Source organism: Oenanthe melanoleuca, chromosome 14 (genome assembly GCF_029582105.1).
Source record: "Oenanthe melanoleuca isolate GR-GAL-2019-014 chromosome 14, OMel1.0, whole genome shotgun sequence".
NCBI classification, from domain to species: domain Eukaryota; kingdom Metazoa; phylum Chordata; class Aves; order Passeriformes; family Muscicapidae; genus Oenanthe; species Oenanthe melanoleuca.
Window position 1 is genome coordinate 14,542,548 of NC_079348.1, and position 19,347 is coordinate 14,561,894.

The window sequence follows — 19,347 nt, forward strand, 5'->3', positions numbered from 1 at the left end:
AAAAGAAGCTTGGGGGGGTGTAACTTTTGGGGGGTGTAAACAGGGGGGCTGCAGTTCGGGGTGTGCATACTGTGGGGTGTGCACAGATTGGGCTGCCTGTAGCCTGGGCTGAGTTGTGCATCAATTGGGGTGTATAGAGGCTGGGGTGCAGAACTCAGGGGGCAGGGAACCCGTGGGGTGTGCAGAGATTGGGGTGTACCCAGCCTGGGGTGCCCCACATGTGCACGGCTTGGGGTGTGCATAACTGTGGGTGTGCATATCCTGGCGTGTACCTGGCCTGGGGTGTGTGCAGGCCTTGGGGTGCACAGTTCTGGGGGGATGCATAAAGCAGAGATGTGCAGTCTGGGGTGTTCATAGCCTGGGTAACACCTGTGGCCTGGCTGTGCATGGTTGGGGTGTCTATAGACAGGGCTGGCTTCAGCCTGAGGTCTGCAAATTTGGGGTGTCCTGGCTTGGGGTGTGAACAGTTTGAGATGTGCCTAGCTGGGGTGCACACAGTTTGGGGTGTTCCTAGCCTGGGGTGCACACAGTTTGGGGTGTTCCTAGCCCTGGGTGTGCATAGCTTGGGGTGCGCACAGTTTGGGGTGCACCTGGTTGGGATGTACACAGTTTGGGGTGTTCACAGCTGCGGCCGCGGCTGTGACCAGCCATGGCCCTACAGAATTCCGGGTGCTCCCCGGGGGCGCACACCTGTAACCGGGGGTACCCCAGCCCCGCTCCGGCTCCTGTCCCTGGCTCAGCCGTGTCCCCCCGTGCCGCGGGGCGCGCAGAAGCCCCGGGGGGCTGCGGGGATGCCGCTGCGGTGGATGCCGGTGCCCCCGGCGGTGGGTAGGGGGCTTTGGGGGCGGGCCCCGTGCCCGCCCCTCCGCCTCCATTGGCGGAAAGTTCGGGGCGCGACGCGGGGTGGCGGCCGCGCTCCCCGTCGCCGCCGCCCCGGCCCCGGTGCGGGCAGCGGTGCGGGCAGGGCCGGGCCGGGCCGGGCCGCCCGGGGCCGCCGCGGGCGCGGCCATGTGGGCGCTGCGGGCGCTGTGCCTGGCCGGGCTGGGGGCGGCCATCGGCGGCGGAGCGGCGGATCAGTGCAGCTGGAGGGGCAGGTAGGCACCGGGAGCACCGGGAGCACCGGGAGCACCGGCACCGGGAGCACCGCACCGAGGGCAGCACACCGGGCGGGCGGGGGTGGCACACGCGGGTCCCCAGATCGCAGCTCCCCGGGGAGCTCCCGCCGCCCAGGCAGGTTCATGGGGGAGGGGGAGTCTGCTCTCCCCGCCCCCCCTCCATCCTCAGGGCTGACCCCCTCCCGCATCCGTGGGGAGGGTGCGGGTGGGATGCTGGGAACCTGCTCCTGCCTCAGTTTCCTCACTCCTGGGTGCGGCTCCCCCCCGCTTTGAGGGATGCCGGTCCCCCCGTGGGGCTCCCCGCCTCTCCGGGACCCCTTGCCTGAGCTCCCCCAGCCGTGAAACCCACCCCCATGGTCGGCGGGACCCCAAGCCCGCGGCAGGGCCCGAAGCATCGCCCGAAGGCGCCGGACTCTGAACAAAGAGCCGGGGCCCGCCAGGAGGGGCTGCCCCACGCGGGGGACATGGGGGGACAGGGGGGCCAAGCAGCCAGCAGCGTCCTGTCGGGGACAAAGCAGCCCCCCGACTGTCCCCCTCCCCCCAGGCTGCCCCCCAGGCGCGTCCCCCCTCCAGAGCCGCGGGAAAGAGGCGGCTCCAGGCGTCCCGCGTGAGAGTGGGACCCCAGCATCCACTGGGGATCCCCAAAGTGGGAACAGGCGACTCCAATGCTGGGGGCGCTCTTGGGAGCCCACACTGGGTGTGAACGGGGGGGCTCTGCTGCTGCGCCCCCTCTCCCAATAGCTCCTCCCAAAAGGTGCTGAGGGACATAAGCACCCCAAAACAATGTGGTTGAACCCCAAGTCCAAATCACTGCGGGTTTGGTGCTGTTCCTGCCTGTGGCCATCTCGCACACTTCTGTGGAGGAGCTGCTTGGGAGTGCAGGGTGCTGCTGTGCTGGGGAACACACGGGCTGGGGGACACAGGGACGGGGGACACGGGGACTGGGGGTCCCTGTCACCTGGGGGTATCTGCTGACGAGGTGCTGTGCCCCACAGCGGGCTGTCACAGGAGGCTGGCAGCGTGGAGCAGCTGTCCCTGCACTGTGCCGAGGGCTCGCTGGAATGGCTGTACCCCACGGGCGCCCTTCGCCTCCGCCTGGCCCCCCGCCTGCCCCCCACCAGCGCCGCCGTCAAGGGCGGGAGCCCCCCGCACGTCACCGCCTGCGTCAAACCCTCCGGGACCTTCCGGGGGGCTCAGCTCTACCTGGAGAGGGAGGGGGTGCTGGAGCTGCTGCTGCCGGAAGCCCCCCGGCCCCGCGCCCGCTGTTTCAGCTGGCTGCCCCAGGAGAAGGTGGCTCTGTTCCTGCAGGCCACCCCGCACCCCGACATCAGCCGCCGCATCGCCGCCTTCCGCTACGAGCTGCGGGGGGACTGGCTGGCCCGGCCGGCGCTGCCCGCCGCCAGCCCCAGCGCTGAAGGTGAGCCTGGCCCTGCCCCGTCCCCGGTGCCCGCAGGGTGAGGAGGGGCTGGCTCGGGTGCTGTCCCCTGGGTGAGGAGGGGCTGGCTCGGGTGCTGTTCCCCGGGTGAGGAGGGGCCGGCCCGGGTGCTGTCCCCTGGGTGAGGAGGGGCTGGCCCGGGTGCTGTTCCCTGGGTGAGGAGGGGCTGGCCCGGGGTGCTGTCCCCCGGGTGAGGAGGGGCTGGCTCGGGTGCTGTCCCCTGGGGGTGACAGGCTGTGCTCGGTGCCGCAGGTGCGTGCCGGCCGTGCAATGACACCGAGATCCTGATGGCCATTTGCACTAGTGACTTTGGTGAGTGCGGGCCCGGGGTTCCAAGAGGGGAATGGAGCCGTGAGAGGCACCGGGACACCTGGCTGGGCTGGGCTGGGCTGGGCTGGGCTGGGCAGGGCTGGTCACTGGGGATGGGGATGGGGATGGGGATGGGGATGGGGATGGGGATGGGAATGGGGATGGGAATGGGAATGGGAATGGGAATGGGAATGGGAATGGGAATGGGAATGGGAATGGCAATGGGAATGGGAAAGGGGATGGGAATGGGGATGGGGATGGGAATGGCAATGGGAATGGGAAAGGGGATGGGAATGGGAAAGGGGATTGGGAATGTGGGATGGGGATGGGAATGGGAATGGGATGGGGATGGGGATGGGGATGGGGATGGGGATGGGGATGGGGATGGGGATGGGGATGGGAATGGAGAATGGGGATAAGGATAGGGATGGGAATGGGGATGGAGATGGAGATAAGGATGGGAATATGGATGCAGGTGGGGATAGGGACAGGCACTGGGATGAGGATGGGGATGGGGATGAGGATGGGAATGGTGACAGGAATATGCATGGGGTCAATCACGGAGACAGGGATGGGGACACGAATGGGGAAGTGGGTGGCAGTGGGGACAGGGCCATGCTGACACCCCTGGCTGCCTTTCCCCGCAGTGATCCGCGGCAGCATCCGCAGCGTGTCCAACGACGCCGAGCTGCAGGAATCCGTCATCGGGGTGAGCGCCACGCGCATCCACCGCCAGAAATTCCCGCTCTTCCAGGCGGGCGGGCGGGCGGGGCGGCCGGCGGGCAGCATCCGCACCCCGCTGCGCTGCGGGGTCAGGCCGGGCCCCGGCACCTTCCTGTTCACGGGGTGGCTGCACTTCGGGGAGGCCTGGCTGAGCTGCGCGCCGCGCTACCGGGACTTCCAGCGCATCTACGAGGGGGCGCAGCGCGCGCGGCAGAACCCCTGCGAGTTCCCCGCGGACTGAGCGGCTCCGAGCGCAGCCGGCCCCGGCACTGCCCGGACTGGGAGCGTCCCGGGAACCGCGCCCGGAGGGAGCCAGGCACGTCGGGCAGCACCCGCCGGCGGGCTGGGGGGTCTGGGAAAATTCTGCTGGAAGGGAAGGGATTTCCCCAGGGTGCCCAGGGAGCTGCCTGGGTGAGGGGTGCAGCAGCACGGGGTTGGGGCTCCCAGGGAACGGGGTGCTGCATGCTCAGGGGGTGCTGTGGGGCACAGTGGGTCTGGCACCAGCCGGAGGCCGGAGCCCCGGACCCCGGCAGGGCTCAGGGTGGCCGGTCCAGGGACACGGTGGGCACAGAAGGGAGTGGAAGGGCCAGGAGATGGATCTGTAAGGTTGGGGGTGGAAGGGGGAGCAGGCAGAGGTGAGCCTGGCCCTGGCACGGGCAGGAGCTGCGGGGCGGATGCCGAGGAAGAGGAGCGAGGCTGAAGGGAGCGAGGGCAGCGGTGAGGTGGGAGGAAGGCTGGCGCAGGGAGCAGAGGTGTCCTGGGCACAGCCAGGGCAGGACCAAAGTGCCGACACAGGAAGGGGCCGTGGGGGCAGGGAGAGGTGACCGTGCCACCGTCGCTGCCAGCCCTGGGTGCGAGGGGCAGGCTGTGCCAGCCGCGGGGAATTTTTGACCGTGGGGGTGGGAGGGGCATCGTATGTGCACTAAAGTTATAACGATACCAAATTTGTGACTTCTTTTTTATAAACTAAGCTGTATTTGTAGCGTGTGGCTCCTGTTTTTAGCAAGCCTGAGCAGGATATTCATGGGCAGGCACTGTGGTGTGTGCCCCCTGCGCCAGCTCCAGCTGTGACCCTGCCTCCCACGGGGCTGGAAACAACCCTAATGCTTGGATACCTCTCTGTACAGAGAGATTTATTGCTGTTTGCACATCCTGCATCCCAGTGATGCCCGGGATGGGTCACTTTGGGGTCCCCCTCCCTAGGTGTCCCTGGGTGTGTGGGCCAGGGCCCCGTGCCGGGTGGGTGACCCCGCTGGTGGAGCTGCTGTCAGCACTGATTCTCGTCAGAGCCACCGGCCACAAGGCCCCATTGTGCCTGATTGCGCCGAGCCAGCATCCCACCCTGCCTGCTCCCACCAGCAGCTCCAGCTCCTGCTGCTGCCCTGGGAATGGTGAGGGGCTGGGATCTGCCCTGCTTCCCTGGGAATGGTGATGGGACCTGCCCTGCTTCCCTGGGAATGGTGATGGGATCTGCCCTGCTGCCCTGGGAATGGAGATGGGATAGGACCTGCCCTGCTGCCCTGGGAATGGTGAGGGGATCTGCCCTGCTTCCCTGGGAATGGTGATGGGACCTGCCCTGCTTCCCTGGGAATGGTGATGGGATCTGCCCTGCTGCCCTGGGAATGGTGATGGGATCTGCCCTGATGCCCTGGGAATGGTGAGGGGATCTGCCCTGCTTCCCTGGGAATGGTGATGGGATCTGCCCTGATGCCCTGGGAATGGTGATGGGATCTGCCCTGCTTCCCTGGGAATGGTGATGGGACCTGCCCTGCTTCCCTGGGAATGGTGAGGGGATCTGCCCTGCTTCCCTGGGAATGGTGAGGGGCTGGGACCTGCCCTGCTTCCCTGGGAATGGTGATGGGATCTGCCCTGCTTCCCTGGGAATGGTGAGGGGACCTGCCCTGCTTCCTTGGGAATGGAGATGGGACCTGCCCTGCTTCCCTGGAAATGGAGATGGGACCTGCCCTGCTTCCCTGGGAATGGTGAAGGGACAGGACCTGCCCTGCTTCCCTGGGAGAGGAGATGGGATAGGACCTCTGCACAGGGATGGGACATGGGAATCCCAGAATGGCATGGGGAGCAGAACCCTCAGTCAAGGAAGGGACATGGGATCCCCAGCCAGGGATGGAATGTGGAAACCCCAGCTGGGAATGGGACACTGGACCCCCAACCAGGGACCTTTCCTCCTCACCAGTGATGCCACAGGGCTCAGCATGGGAAATCTCAGCCCCTGAGCCCCCCCAAACCCCTCGAGCCCCTCAAACCACCCAAGCAAAGCTCCTGCCACATGTCTGCTTGTACACCTTTCCAACTTTGTTTCAAAAACACCTTTTCAAATATCAGCCAGGATGAACTGCTGAGTATTTGGTGCCTCTGCTGACCACAATGTGCTTTTCCTTGCCAAAAAAAAGAAAAAAAGTTTCCAAAGAATGCTGTGGGCTTTGGAGCATAATTAAATATAAATATCTATATGTGTGTGTGTATAGAATGATCTGGCTGTGATAAGATCCTGGTGGGTTTGATATACAACACATGTTTTCCCTGGAGAAGAGTTTGCTGCTTACTCTATGCTTTACTGCCAATTTTATACTTGGATGTTTTGATTTTATCCTTTTTACTGTCCCATTTTGGGGCTGGGCTGGGCTCTGAGGACAGGATCTGGCCCTGGGGAGGCTGCTGCTCCACGCTGGGCACTGGAGGATGCCAGCATCCCCCTGGATTTTGGCAGCAAGCAGGAGCCGAGCAAGGCAGAGGGAAGGGGGAAGGAGTGGGAAACCCAGCGGAGGAGGAAAAATGAAGCTGGAAAAGCAATAAATGAGGTGCAAAGGGAATTGTGCTGCCCACGGCATCCTCTGTATGCACGGGGGTAAATCACAGCCACTCCGACCCCGCGGCAATCCAGCACATTCCTCCCGGCTAAATGACAGCGTTTAATGCACAAAGCATCCGGCGCTTTCCTATCCAGCAGCAAAACCTCCTGTTTTTCTTCCCATCTGTTTATTTGGCCAAACCAGCTCGCTGTGCTGCAGAGGAAAGGGCTGTTACTTGGCTCGTCTGCTGCCACAGAGGTTTTTGGGCTGTTTTTGGTGCCCTCTGCCCCGTGTCAGGTTGGGTTGTCACCCTGGCTTCCCCTGGCTGTCACTCCCACAGAGCTGGGCTCCTGCCAGGGCACTAATGGGATCAACCCATGGGATAACCCGGCAGCCTGTGCCTCGGTTTCCCCTCTGGGAGATGGGGCTAGCAGCCCTTCCCCGTGGGAATTCCCAGATGGAATCCCACAGCTCTGGCATCTCCATTGTTCCAGGACTGGTCATCCGAGCGTTTCCCCGAAAGCAGAGTCCAGCCCCGGCCAAGCCAAATTCCTGCCCGGCCTCTTGGCACACAGCAAGGCCATGAAGGGTGAGAACACAATGGGACGAGCTCCATCCCGGGGAATGCTTCCTCCACAGGATGGAAAATATGCTGGGGGAGCGGGATGGGGAGCAGAGCGGGGCTGGGGGGTCGGAGGGCTCGGGGAGGGGTGGCCGTGGTGAAGGGCACAGGGAAGGGTGGCCCTGCCACGGTGCCCCCCAGCCCAGCCAGGGGGATGGTCCTGCTCCCCACTCATCGCCCTGCCCCACACGGGTGGGGTTTGGGGAGCAGCGCCCCACAACAGCTCCCCCGGCGCGGGTGTGCCCAGGGAGGTGCCTGGGGCTCCTCGTTCCACGGGACCAGCCCCACCGTGGGGATCCACGCACACAGCCCCGACCGGGACCCTGCTGGGGGCTGTGGGTGGGCGGGACGGCGAGCGGCGGCCCTGCCGGTGGCCCCGGTCCCGGTCCCTGTCCCCGTCCCTGTCGCACAAAGGGAATCGCGTTTCCCGCCATTTCCCCCTCCAGCCCCTCTCCCCCCTCTCCTGCTCCCTTCGCCCTCCTCCTCCCGCTGCCGGATAAAAGCCCGAACGTGTGAACCGCGGGGCACAAAGGGGAGGCACAAAGGCTGCTCAGCCCTCCCTCAGCCCCAGCACCGAGACGGGACCCCCAGGGACCCCCGGGCACCACCCTGCCTGCGGCACCCGGAGCAGGAGCTGCCATGGGGCACAAGCGGGGCTCTGAGACCAGGGATCCCCAGAAGGGTCAGGATGATGTCCCTGGGGTTCAGGGATCCCCAGAAGGGTCAGGATGATGTCCATGGGGTTCAGGGAGCCCCAGAAGGGTCAGGATGATGTCCCTGGGGCTCAGGGAGTCCCAGAAGGGTCAGGATAATGTCCCTGGGGCTCAGGGATACCCTACAAGGTCAGGATAATGTCCCTGGGGTTCAGGGATCCCCAGAAGGATCAGGATAATGTCCCTGGGGTTCAGGGATCCCCAGAAGGGTCAGGATGATGCCCCTGGGGTTCAGGGATGCCCTGTAGGGTCAGGATGACGTCCCTGGGTTCAGGGAGTCCCTACAAGGTCAGGATGAGGTCTCAGGGTTTGAGGGTGCCCTATAGAGTTTGATGATGCCCCTGGAACCAGGGGAAGCCCCATAAACTCAGGATAAAACCCCTGGGGCTCAGGGATACCCTATAGGGTTAGGATGATACCTCTGGAGTTTGGGGATACCCCATAAGATCAGGATTAAGCCCCTAGGGGCCAGGGATCCCCAGAAGGGTCAGGGTGATGTCCCTGGGGTTCAGGGATCCCCAGAAGGGTCAGGGTGATGTCCCTGGGGCTCAGGGATGCCCTGTAGGGTCATGATGATGCCTCTGGAGTTTGGGGATACCCCACAAACTCAGGATTAATCCCCTGGGGTCCAGGATGCCCCAGAGGGTCAGGATGAGGATCTTGGGGCCAGAGCAAGCTCTACCCCACAGCCCTCAGCAAGAGAAGAAAAACCTGATGACTCTGAGTTCAACCCTCCCAACGCTGCCACCCTTTGGGGTGCTGCACCCCAAATCCTGGCACCAGCTTTGCTTCCAGCCCCCATGGTTTGACCCGGACAAAGCCGAGCCAGCATTATCCCAAAACCAGGAGGGATGCTGGGGCTGGAGCGGGACCCTGGGCCCCTCGGGCCGTCCCCAGGCTGCCGACAGCTGGTGGGAAGCGGCTTTCCCAGCACATAGCGACAAATTCCTGGCGGTCGGGGCTGCTTTGCAGCCGCCGCGGCCCCGGCGGGGGGAAGCTGCCCTGGAAAGAGGAGGATTAAAATCTCTTCGGCTCCAGTGACACATCCCCTCGCACGGCCACCTGCTCCGAGATGCTGCGGGCACCCCGGGGCTGGGGCAGGAGGGGATGGGGCACCCCTGCTCCGTGCCGGGAGGAGGGCTCAGCCTGCCTGGCCGCTGCTTCCCGAGTTAATGCGCTCTGCAGCACCACAGGGGCGCTTGGGCTGCTCCAGGGACCGGCTCATCCCCACGGACCATCCTCCTCCTCCGTGTTCCCCCAGCTCCGGTTTCCCTGGATTTTCTGCTCTAACCAGCTCCACCTGCCAGCAAGGAAAAGCAGAAAGCAGAAAATCGGGGTGATCCCCGTGCCCCCCGATTTGGCCACGCTGGGCCCTTTGGGGCGGCTGGGAGGGAACAGCCCTGGGATGTGCTTGGGGGAGGCTTCACCCCCCCGCTGGAGCCCCAGTGCTACTCCGGGGAATGTGATTAACGGGGCCTGGTTGTTGTTAAGTGCCCCGAGCTGTGTGTTTGGGGTAGGACACGTGTGTGGGTGTGTGTGCATCCTCATCCCGCCTGGCTCCCACAAACCAGGCTGAGGCGGGAGCAGGAACACTCCTGCCTTTGGCTCCTGCACAAAGAGGGGGCTGCTGCTGGGGAGGGGGAATCCCACTCCCCAATCCTGCTTCCCTGCACCCCAAACCATTCCCAGCATGGGAATGGGTCTCTTCTCCACTGGCAATGGCCCCAGGGACACCAAGGGATGGGGTCCCACCCCAGGAAACCCCACAAACACTGACCCACAGGCTGAGGAGAGAGCAGGGGGAGGTGACAGCAGTGACACTCCCGGTGACATGTGGCTGTGCTGGCAGGGGGCTGCAGCCCTTTGTGCCCTTCTGCACGGGAGCTGTTCCTCCTCTGGGCTGTTTGGGGATGGGCAGGGGCTGCGGGGTCTGGCTGCCCCCCCGCATCCCAACGCCGGGAATTTTCCCACAGTCGCTGCTGCCTCACAGCAGGAAAGCCCTGAGCTGAGGCAGCACAGCCCCCAACAGCCACACATGGGTGTGCACAGCCCACAACAGCCCCACAGGGGCACACGGGGTGTGCACAGCCACAGCCCCATGCACAGCTGTGCACAGCTGGTCACAACTGCACCACACCAGGCACAACCACTCACTTTAAATGTGCACAAAAGCAGTAACCACACACAAATCCATGCAACACTGAGTAGAACTGCAGGTATCATTGCAGGACTGTGCACAACTGCACACAACTGTGCACAGCCACAGCAGCTACATCCAGCCATGCACAGCCCTGCTCCAGGGCACACAACTGCTCACAACCATCCCCACCTGTGCACAGACACACCTGGCACATGTCCATGCATGAGTGACCAGCTGTGAACAGACACACAGATCTGTGTAACAGTGAAGAGACTCATAGAACTGTGTAACAGAGCACAGACACACAGATCTGTAACAGTGCACAGACACACAGACCTGTAACAGTGCACAGACACACAGACATGTATAACAGGGCACAGACACACAGACCTGTAACAGTGCACAGACACACAGATCTGTAACAGGGCACAGACACACAGATCTGTAACAGTGCACAGACACACAGACCTGTAACAGTGCACAGACACACAGATCTGTAACAGTGCACAGACACACAGACCTGTAACAGTGCACAGACACACAGATCTGTAACAGGGCACAGACACACAGATCTGTAACAGTGCACAGACACACAGACCTGTAACAGTGCACAGACACACAGATCTGTAACAGTGCACAGACACACAGACCTGTAACAGTGCACAGACACACAGACATGTATAACAGGGCACAGACACACAGACCTGTAACAGTGCACAGACACACAGATCTGTGTAACAGAGCACAGACACACAGACCTGTAACAGTGCACAGACACACAGATCTGTAACAGTGCACAGACACACAGATCTGTGTAACAGTGCACAGACACACAGACCTGTAACAGAGCACAGACACACAGACATGTGTAACAGGGCACAGACACACAGATCTGCAACAGTGCACAGACACACAGATCTGTGTAACAGAGCACAGACACACAGACCTGTAACAGTGCACAGACACACAGATCTGCAACAGTGCACAGACACACAGATCTGTGTAACAGTGCACAGACACACAGACCTGTAACAGTGCACAGACACACAGATCTGTAACAGTGCACAGACACACAGACCTGTAACAGGGCACAGACACACAGACCTGTAACAGGGCACAGACACACAGATCTGTGTAACAGTGCACAGACACACAGATCTGTGTAACAGTGCACAGACACACAGATCTGTGTAACAGTGCACAGACACACAGATCTGTGTAACAGGGCACAGACACACAGACCTGTAACAGTGCACAGACACACAGATCTGTGTAACAGTGCACAGACACACAGATCTGTGTAACAGTGCACAGACACACAGACCTGTAACAGGGCACAGACACACAGATCTGTAACAGGGCACAGACACACAGACCTGTAACAGTGCACAGACACACAGACCTGTGTAACAGTGCACAGACACACAGATCTGTAACAGTGCACAGACACACAGATCTGTGTAACAGTGCACAGACACACAGATCTGTAACAGTGCACAGACACACAGATCTGTGTAACAGTGCACAGACACACAGACCTGTAACAGTGCACAGACACACAGACCTGTAACAGTGCACAGACACACAGACCTGTAACAGGGCACAGACACACAGACCTGTAACAGTGCATAGACACACAGATCTGTAACAGGGCACAGACACACAGATCTGTGTAACAGAGCACAGACACACAGACCTGTAACAGTGCACAGACACACAGACCTGTAACAGGGCACAGACACACAGACCTGTAACAGTGCACAGACACACAGACCTGTAACAGGGCACAGACACACAGATCTGTAACAGTGCACAGACACACAGATCTGTAACAGTGCATAGACAGACAGACCTGTGTAACAGTGCACAGACACACAGACCTGTAACAGTGCACAGACACACAGACCTGTAACAGTGCACAGACACACAGATCTGTGTAACAGTGCACAGACACACAGACCTGTAACAGTGCACAGACACACAGACCTGTGTAACAGTGCACAGACACACAGATCTGTGTAACAGTGCACAGACACACAGACCTGTAACAGGGCACAGACACACAGATCTGTAACAGTGCACAGACACACAGATCTGTGTAACAGTGCACAGACACACAGACCTGTAACAGTGCACAGACACACAGATCTGTGTAACAGTGCACAGACACACAGACCTGTAACAGTGCACAGACACACAGACCTGTGTAACAGTGCACAGACACACAGATCTGTGTAACAGTGCACAGACACACAGACCTGTAACAGTGCACAGACACACAGATCTGTAACAGTGCACAGACACACAGACCTGTAACAGGGCACAGACACACAGACATGTGTAACAGGGCACAGACACACAGATCTGTGTAACAGGGCACAGACACACAGATCTGTAACAGTGCACAGACACACAGAACTCTGTAACAGTGCACACACACAGACATGTTTAACAGTGCACAGACACACAGACCTGTAACAGGGCACAGACACACAGATCTGTAACAGGGCACAGACACACAGACAGTGCACAGACACACAGATCTGTAACAGTGCACAGACACACAGACATGTGTAACAGTGCACAGACACACAGATCTGTGTAACAGTGCACAGACACACAGACCTGTAACAGTGCACAGACACACAGATCTGTAACAGGGCACAGACACACAGAGCTGTAACAGAGCACAGACACACAGACCTGTAACAGGGCACAGACACACAGATCTGTAACAGTGCACAGACAGACAGATCTGTGTAACAGTGCACAGACACACAGATCTGTAACAGTGCACAGACACACAGACCTGTAACAGTGCACAGACACACAGACATGTGTAACAGTGCACAGACACACAGACCTGTAACAGGGCACAGACACACAGATCTGTAACAGTGCACAGACACACAGATCTGTAACAGTGCATAGACAGACAGACCTGTGTAACAGTGCACAGACACACAGACCTGTAACAGGGCACAGACACACAGATCTGTAACAGTGCACAGACACACAGATCTGTGTAACAGTGCACAGACACACAGATCTGTGTAACAGAGCACAGACACACAGACCTGTAACAGTGAACAGACACACAGATCTGTAACAGAGCACAGACACACAGATCTGTGTAACAGAGCACAGACACACAGACCTGTAACAGTGAACAGACACACAGATCTGTAACAGTGCACAGACACACAGACCTGTAACAGGGCACAGACACACAGACCTGTAACAGTGCACAGACACACAGATCTGTAACAGTGCACAGACACACAGATCTGTGTAACAGTGCACAGACACACAGACATCTGTGAACAGTGCACAGACACACAGATCTGTAACAGTGCACAGACACACAGATCTGTGTAACAGTGCACAGACACACAGACCTGTAACAGTGCACAGACACACAGATCTGTAACAGTGCACTGACACACAGACCTGTGTAACAGTGCACAGACACACAGACATGTGTAACAGGGCACAGACACACAGATCTGTAACAGGGCACAGACACACAGACCTGTAACAGTGCACAGACACACAGACCTGTAACAGTGCACAGACACACAGATCTGTAACAGTGCACAGACACACAGACCTGTGTAACAGTGCACAGACACACAGATCTGTAACAGTGCACAGACACACAGACCTGTAACAGTGCACAGACACACAGATCTGTAACAGAGCACAGACACACAGATCTGTGTAACAGTGCACACACACAGACATGTGTAACAGTGCACAGACACACAGATCTGTAACAGTGCACAGACACACAGACCTGTAACAGTGCACAGACACACAGATCTGTGTAACAGGGCACAGACACACAGACATGTGTAACAGTGCACAGACACACAGACATCTGTAACAGTGCACAGACACACAGATCTGTGTAACAGGGCACAGACACACAGATCTGTAACAGTGCACAGACACACAGATCTGTAACAGTGCACAGACACACAGACCTGTAACAGTGCACAGACACACAGATCTGTAACAGTGCACAGACACACAGATCTGTGTAACAGTGCACAGACACACAGACCTGTGTAACAGGGCACAGACACACAGATCTGTGTAACAGGGCACAGACACACAGACCTGTAACAGGGCACAGACACACAGACATGTGTAACAGGGCACAGACACACAGATCTGTAACAGTGCACAGACACACAGATCTGTGTAACAGTGCACAGACACACAGAACTGTGTAACAGAGCACAGACACACAGATCTGTGTAACAGTGCACAGACACACAGACCTGTAACAGTGCACAGACACACAGACCTGTAACAGGGCACAGACACACAGACATCTGTAACAGTGCACACACAACTACGCACAACTGTACCTGACTGTGCACAACTGAACCTCCAACCCCAACTACTCACAGCTGCACACACTCTGCTCATTTCCTGCACACCTGCAGAGACGCAGCTGCAGTACCTCACATAACCGTGCTCCATGCACACTGTGCACAACACACAGAACACTCAGCAGCACACAGCAGCACAGCACTGCACACAACAGCCGTGCACGGGCTGCACACACACACAGAACTGTTATCACACACACACAGGGCAGTGCACAGCCATTCCCCACCACTCACAGCAACCGTGCAGAACTGCCCTAGAGTGAAACCAGCTCTGCACTAACACACACAGACACACAGACAGACATAGACACAGACACACACACACAGACACACAGACACCCACAGAGCTGTCATCACACAGACAGGCAGACACACAGACAGACACACAGACACACAGACACAGACACACAAACACACAGACACAGACAGACATAGACACAGACATACACACACAGACACACAGACACCCACAGAGCTGTCATCACACAGACAGGCAGACACACAGACAGACACACAGACACAGACACACAAACACACAGACACAGACACAGACAGATACAGACACAGACAGACATACAGACACACACACACAGAGACACCCACAGGGCTGTCATCACACACACACAAACAGACAGACAGACACACAGACAGACACACAAACACACAGACACAGACACACAAACACACAGACACAGACACACACACAGACACATACACAGACAGACATACAGACACACACAGAGACACCCACAGGGCTGTCATCACACACACACAAACAGACACAGACAGACAGACAGACACACACACACACAGAGACACCCACAGGGCTGTCATCACACACACACATAGAGCTGTCACACACAGACACACAGAGCTGTTATCACATTCACACACAGACACAGAGCCACACGCAGAGTGTGTCCCGGGGTCCTGTGTCCCCGTGTCCCTCTGTCCTGGTGTCCCATATCCCGGTGTCCCGTGTTCCTATATCTCCATGTCCTGGTGTCCCCGTGTCCCAACGTCCCCGTAACCCGGTGTCCCGTGTCCCGTGTCCCGGTGTCCCGTGGCCCGTTTCCCCGTGTCTCCATGTCCCCATATCCTGGCGTCCCCATGTCCCCGTGTCCCGATGTCGCTCGTCCCGTATCCCCGTGTCCCGCGTCCCCATGTCCCCATATCCCGGTGTCCCCGTGTCCCATATCCCAGTGGCCCCTTTTTCCCGTGTCCCGTGTCCCGTGCCCCGTGTCCCCATATCCCCATATCCCCATATCCCCATATCCCCATATCCCGGTATCCCCGTGTCCCGTGTCCCCATATCCCCATATCCCAGTGTCCCGTGTCCCCATATGCCCATATCCCCATATCCCGGTGTCCCGTGTCCCCATATCTCCATATCCCCATATCCCGGTATCCCCATATCCCCATATCCCCATATCCCGGTATCCCGTGTCCCCATGTCCCCATATCTCCATATCCCGGTATCCCCACGTCCCGTGTCCCGTGTCCGCTCCCGGCGGAAGGCCGGGCCGGGCTCCCCTCCCCTTCCGGCGGCCATGGAGCCGTGCTGGGAGCCGGGCGAGCCGGGCGAGCCGGGGGAGGCGGGCTGGGCTCGGCCCGGGGGCGAGCTGGGCGGCGGGGGGCTGCTGGCCGTGGCCGTGGCCAGCGGGGCGGCCGCCTGGGCGACCTGGGCGGTGCTGCTGATGCCCGGCTTCCGCCGCGTCCCGCTGCGCCTGCAGGTACCGCGCCACGGCCCCACGGCCGGCCCCATCCCCGGCCCCATCCCCGGCCCCATCCCCGGCCCCATCCCCGGCCCCATCCCCGGCCCCACGGCTGACCCCATACCCGGCCCTATTCCCGGCCCCACGGCCGGCCCCACAGCTGACCCCATCCCCGGCCCCATCCCCGGCCCCATACCCGGCCCCACGGCTGACCCCATACCCGGCCCCATACCCGGCCCCATCCCCGGCCCCACGGCCGACCCCATCCCCGGCCCCATTCCCGGCCCCACGGCCGGCCCCACGGCTGACCCCATACCCGGCCCCACGGCCGGCCCCACGGCTGGCCCCATACGCGGCCCCATCCCCGGCCCCACGGCCGGCCCCACAGCTGACCCCATCCCCGGCCCCACAGCTGACCCCATCCCCGGCCCCACGGCCGACCCCATCCCCGGCCCCACGGCCGGCCCCACAGCTGACCCCATCCCCGGCCCCACGGCCGACCCCATCCCCGGCCCCATCCCCGGCCCCATCCCCGACCCCATTCCCGGCCCCACGGCCGGCCCCACGGCTGACCCCATACCCGGCCCCACGGCCGACCCCATCCCCGGCCCCATCCCCGGCCCCACAGCTGACCCCATCCCCGGCCCCACGGCCGGCCCCATCCCCGGCCCCATCCCCGGCCCCACAGCCGACCCCATCCCCGGCCCCACAGCCGACCCCACACTCGACCCTATCCACAACCCTATCCCCGACCCCATCCCCGACCCCACAGCCGATCCTAGAGCCGATCCCATCCCCGACCCTAGAGCCGATCCCATTCCCGACCCCATACCCGGCCCCATCCCCGGCTCCACACCCAACCCCACACCCGACCCCATCCCCGACCCCACACCCAACCCCATCCCCGACCCCATCCCCAACCCCATCCCCAACCCCACACCCAACCCCACAGCCGGCCCCCTGACCCGCTGTGCCCCCAGGTGCCCTACCAGCCCTCCAGCCCCCAGCAGGTGGCCAACGCGCTGGCCCTGCTGCGGGGCCGTGCCGGGAAGACCGTGGATCTGGGATCCGGAGATGGACGGCTCGTAAGGACCGGCCCGGGGGGTGTGGGGTGCCCGGGGTCAGGGGGCAGGGAGGGGAGACCCCCACCCGGCTGCTGACTGCCTTCTGGCTCTGGTTCTGGTGGCCCTCCTGGCTACAGGCCTGGCCATCCCAGGGGGTCCCAGAGGGTCCTCAGTGGTCTTAGAGCAACCATTTGGCTTGGTTCAGATGGTCCTGGGTGTCCCTAGATGTTCCTAGGTTATCCTAGACTCTCCTCAGTGGCCCTAAATGGTCCTAGGTGACCCAGCATGGTCCATGTGGCTCTAAACAGCCCCAGGTGGTTCTAGGCAGTCCTAGGTGGTCCAGGGTGGCTCTAGAGGTTGTTCTGGACAGCCCTAAAAGACACCACGTGCAGGGAGCAGGGTGGCAGTGGGGCTCTGGGTGGTGCTGAGCACCGAGGTCGCCCTGCCTGTGAGCCCCAGGATGGGGTGAGTGGGGCTGGGCAGCAGCAACTCCTGCCCCAGGCTCAGCACTGAGATGCTTTGGGTTCCAGCCCCCCCTCTCTCCCTCTGCAGGTGCTGGAGGCTCACAGGCAGGGGCTGAGGCCAGCCCTGGGCTATGAGCTCAACCCCTGGCTGCTGTGCCTGGCCAACTACCGTGCCTGGAAGGCTGGGTGCCACAGGGATGTCTCCTTCCTGAAGAAGGATCTGTGGAAGGTAACAGCACCCTGCAGGTCTGGGTGTGCTCAGGGCAGGGCCAGAGCTCTGTTTGCATCTCCAGGGTGGATTTGGTGATGGCTGCTTGCTCCTTCCCCATCCCACGCTGCTCCTGGGAGGTGGGAACACCATCCTCCCTTCCAGGGGAAGGGCAGCTGGGACAGCCCATGGCCAGTTCTGTTGCTTGGAGCAGCTCTCAGGAGAGGTCTGACAGGTTCACCTGCAGAGATGAGCTTCTCAGGCTGGCATAAGGTGTTTGCAGCCTGACCAGAGAGAATCCATGAGGGAATGTGGGTCTGGGATGGTGCCGGAGGCAGGTGTTCCCCAAGATGTGCTGCTTTCACACCCACACTTCCCCATCCCACGTTTTGTGGCATCTCTGCTCCCTCCAAGTTTCCAAAGATCACCCACAAGGCTTGGATGCTCCAACAGTTGTCCCTGCTCCGCCTGTTGCTCCTTATTCCCCTTTTCCTTCTGTTTTAAGGTGGATCTTTCTGACTGCCACAACGTGATCGTGTTCCTGGCCCCCAGCGTGGTGAGTCAGTCCGCACACCTTGAGTTGTTCTGGGCCAGCTCAAGGGGCTTTTCTTGGGAAAGAGAGGGGATCTGGGGTGGAATAAGACCAAGTGGGCATCACTGTGGGTGAGTGGTTTGGTGCTACACAGCATGTGGATTTATGGAGCCATGGAATCATTTAGGTTGGAAGGTCCCTCTGAGGTGGAGTCCTACAGTTCCTCCAGCACTGCCAAGGCCACCTCTAACCCATGTCCCAGGTGGCACATCCATGTCTGTTAAAGCCCTGCGGGGATGGTGACCCCATTACTGCTCTGGGCAGCTGTGCCAGTGCCTGACCACCCTTCCCATGAAGGAATTTTCCCAATATCCAACCCAAACCTCCCCTGGTACAAGTTGTGGCCACTCCTCTTGTCGTGTTGCTCATCATTGCCCCAAGTCCCAGCCTTACACAGGGCCAGTAACAGCCCTGTGCTTTAAATGGTCATTGATGCCCCAGAAGCTGCCCCTGGTGGCACTGCCACTGTGTGCCTGTGTCCTAAGGCTGCCTGTCCCTGGCTGTTTCTCTCCCCAGAAACCTCCCTTGGCCACCAAGCTGCTGGCAGAGCTGCCCGACGACGCCCGGGTGGTGGCCGGGCGCTTCCCCTTCCCCTGCTGGACCCCCAGCAGCAGCCTGGGGCAGGGCCTGGAGCAGGTCTGGGCCTATGACATGAAGGAGGTGCGGAGAGAGGTGCAGGGCAGAGCCCAGGGAAGCCAGGTCTGAGCCCAGCCTCCTTAAGCTTGGTTTAACACCAGCCTCGCTAAGCCTGGCTTAATGGTCAGAGCCACCCCAGCCCTTGGCTCAGCTCAGGACAGAAGTGCTTGGCCAGTATTTGTCCTGGGGACTTGCAGGGGGGCAGTCCTTCATGTTTCCAGAATGTGAGCAAAGCAAGGGAGGAGAAAATTAAACCTAGAAATCCTGGGGTTAAAGCAGGATTTAAGGGATAAAGCTCCAGTGCCTCATTTTGGATGATCTCTATTTTATTTCTATTTAATTTTTAAAAATAAAGTTTTGGTTGATTGCTCCTCTGAGGTTTTTTCTTTGTCTTTGAGCTG

At 60.3% G+C, this 19,347-nt stretch overlaps 1 protein-coding gene across 1 annotated transcript; it reads left to right on the forward strand.

The window, feature by feature from the left end:
- The first annotated feature begins 960 nt into the window (after positions 1–960).
- LOC130259120 (meteorin-like) lies at positions 961–19,317 on the forward strand. Its single transcript, XM_056503102.1, has 8 exons — positions 961–1,094; positions 2,111–2,532; positions 2,803–2,862; positions 3,507–3,568; positions 16,963–17,067; positions 17,599–17,739; positions 18,224–18,274; positions 18,827–19,317. The coding sequence occupies exons 1-8, from the start codon at positions 1,009–1,011 to the stop codon at positions 19,013–19,015; spliced, it is 1,116 nt and encodes a 371-aa protein (XP_056359077.1). The 5' UTR covers positions 961–1,008; the 3' UTR covers positions 19,016–19,317.
- Positions 19,318–19,347: the final 30 nt, after the last annotated feature.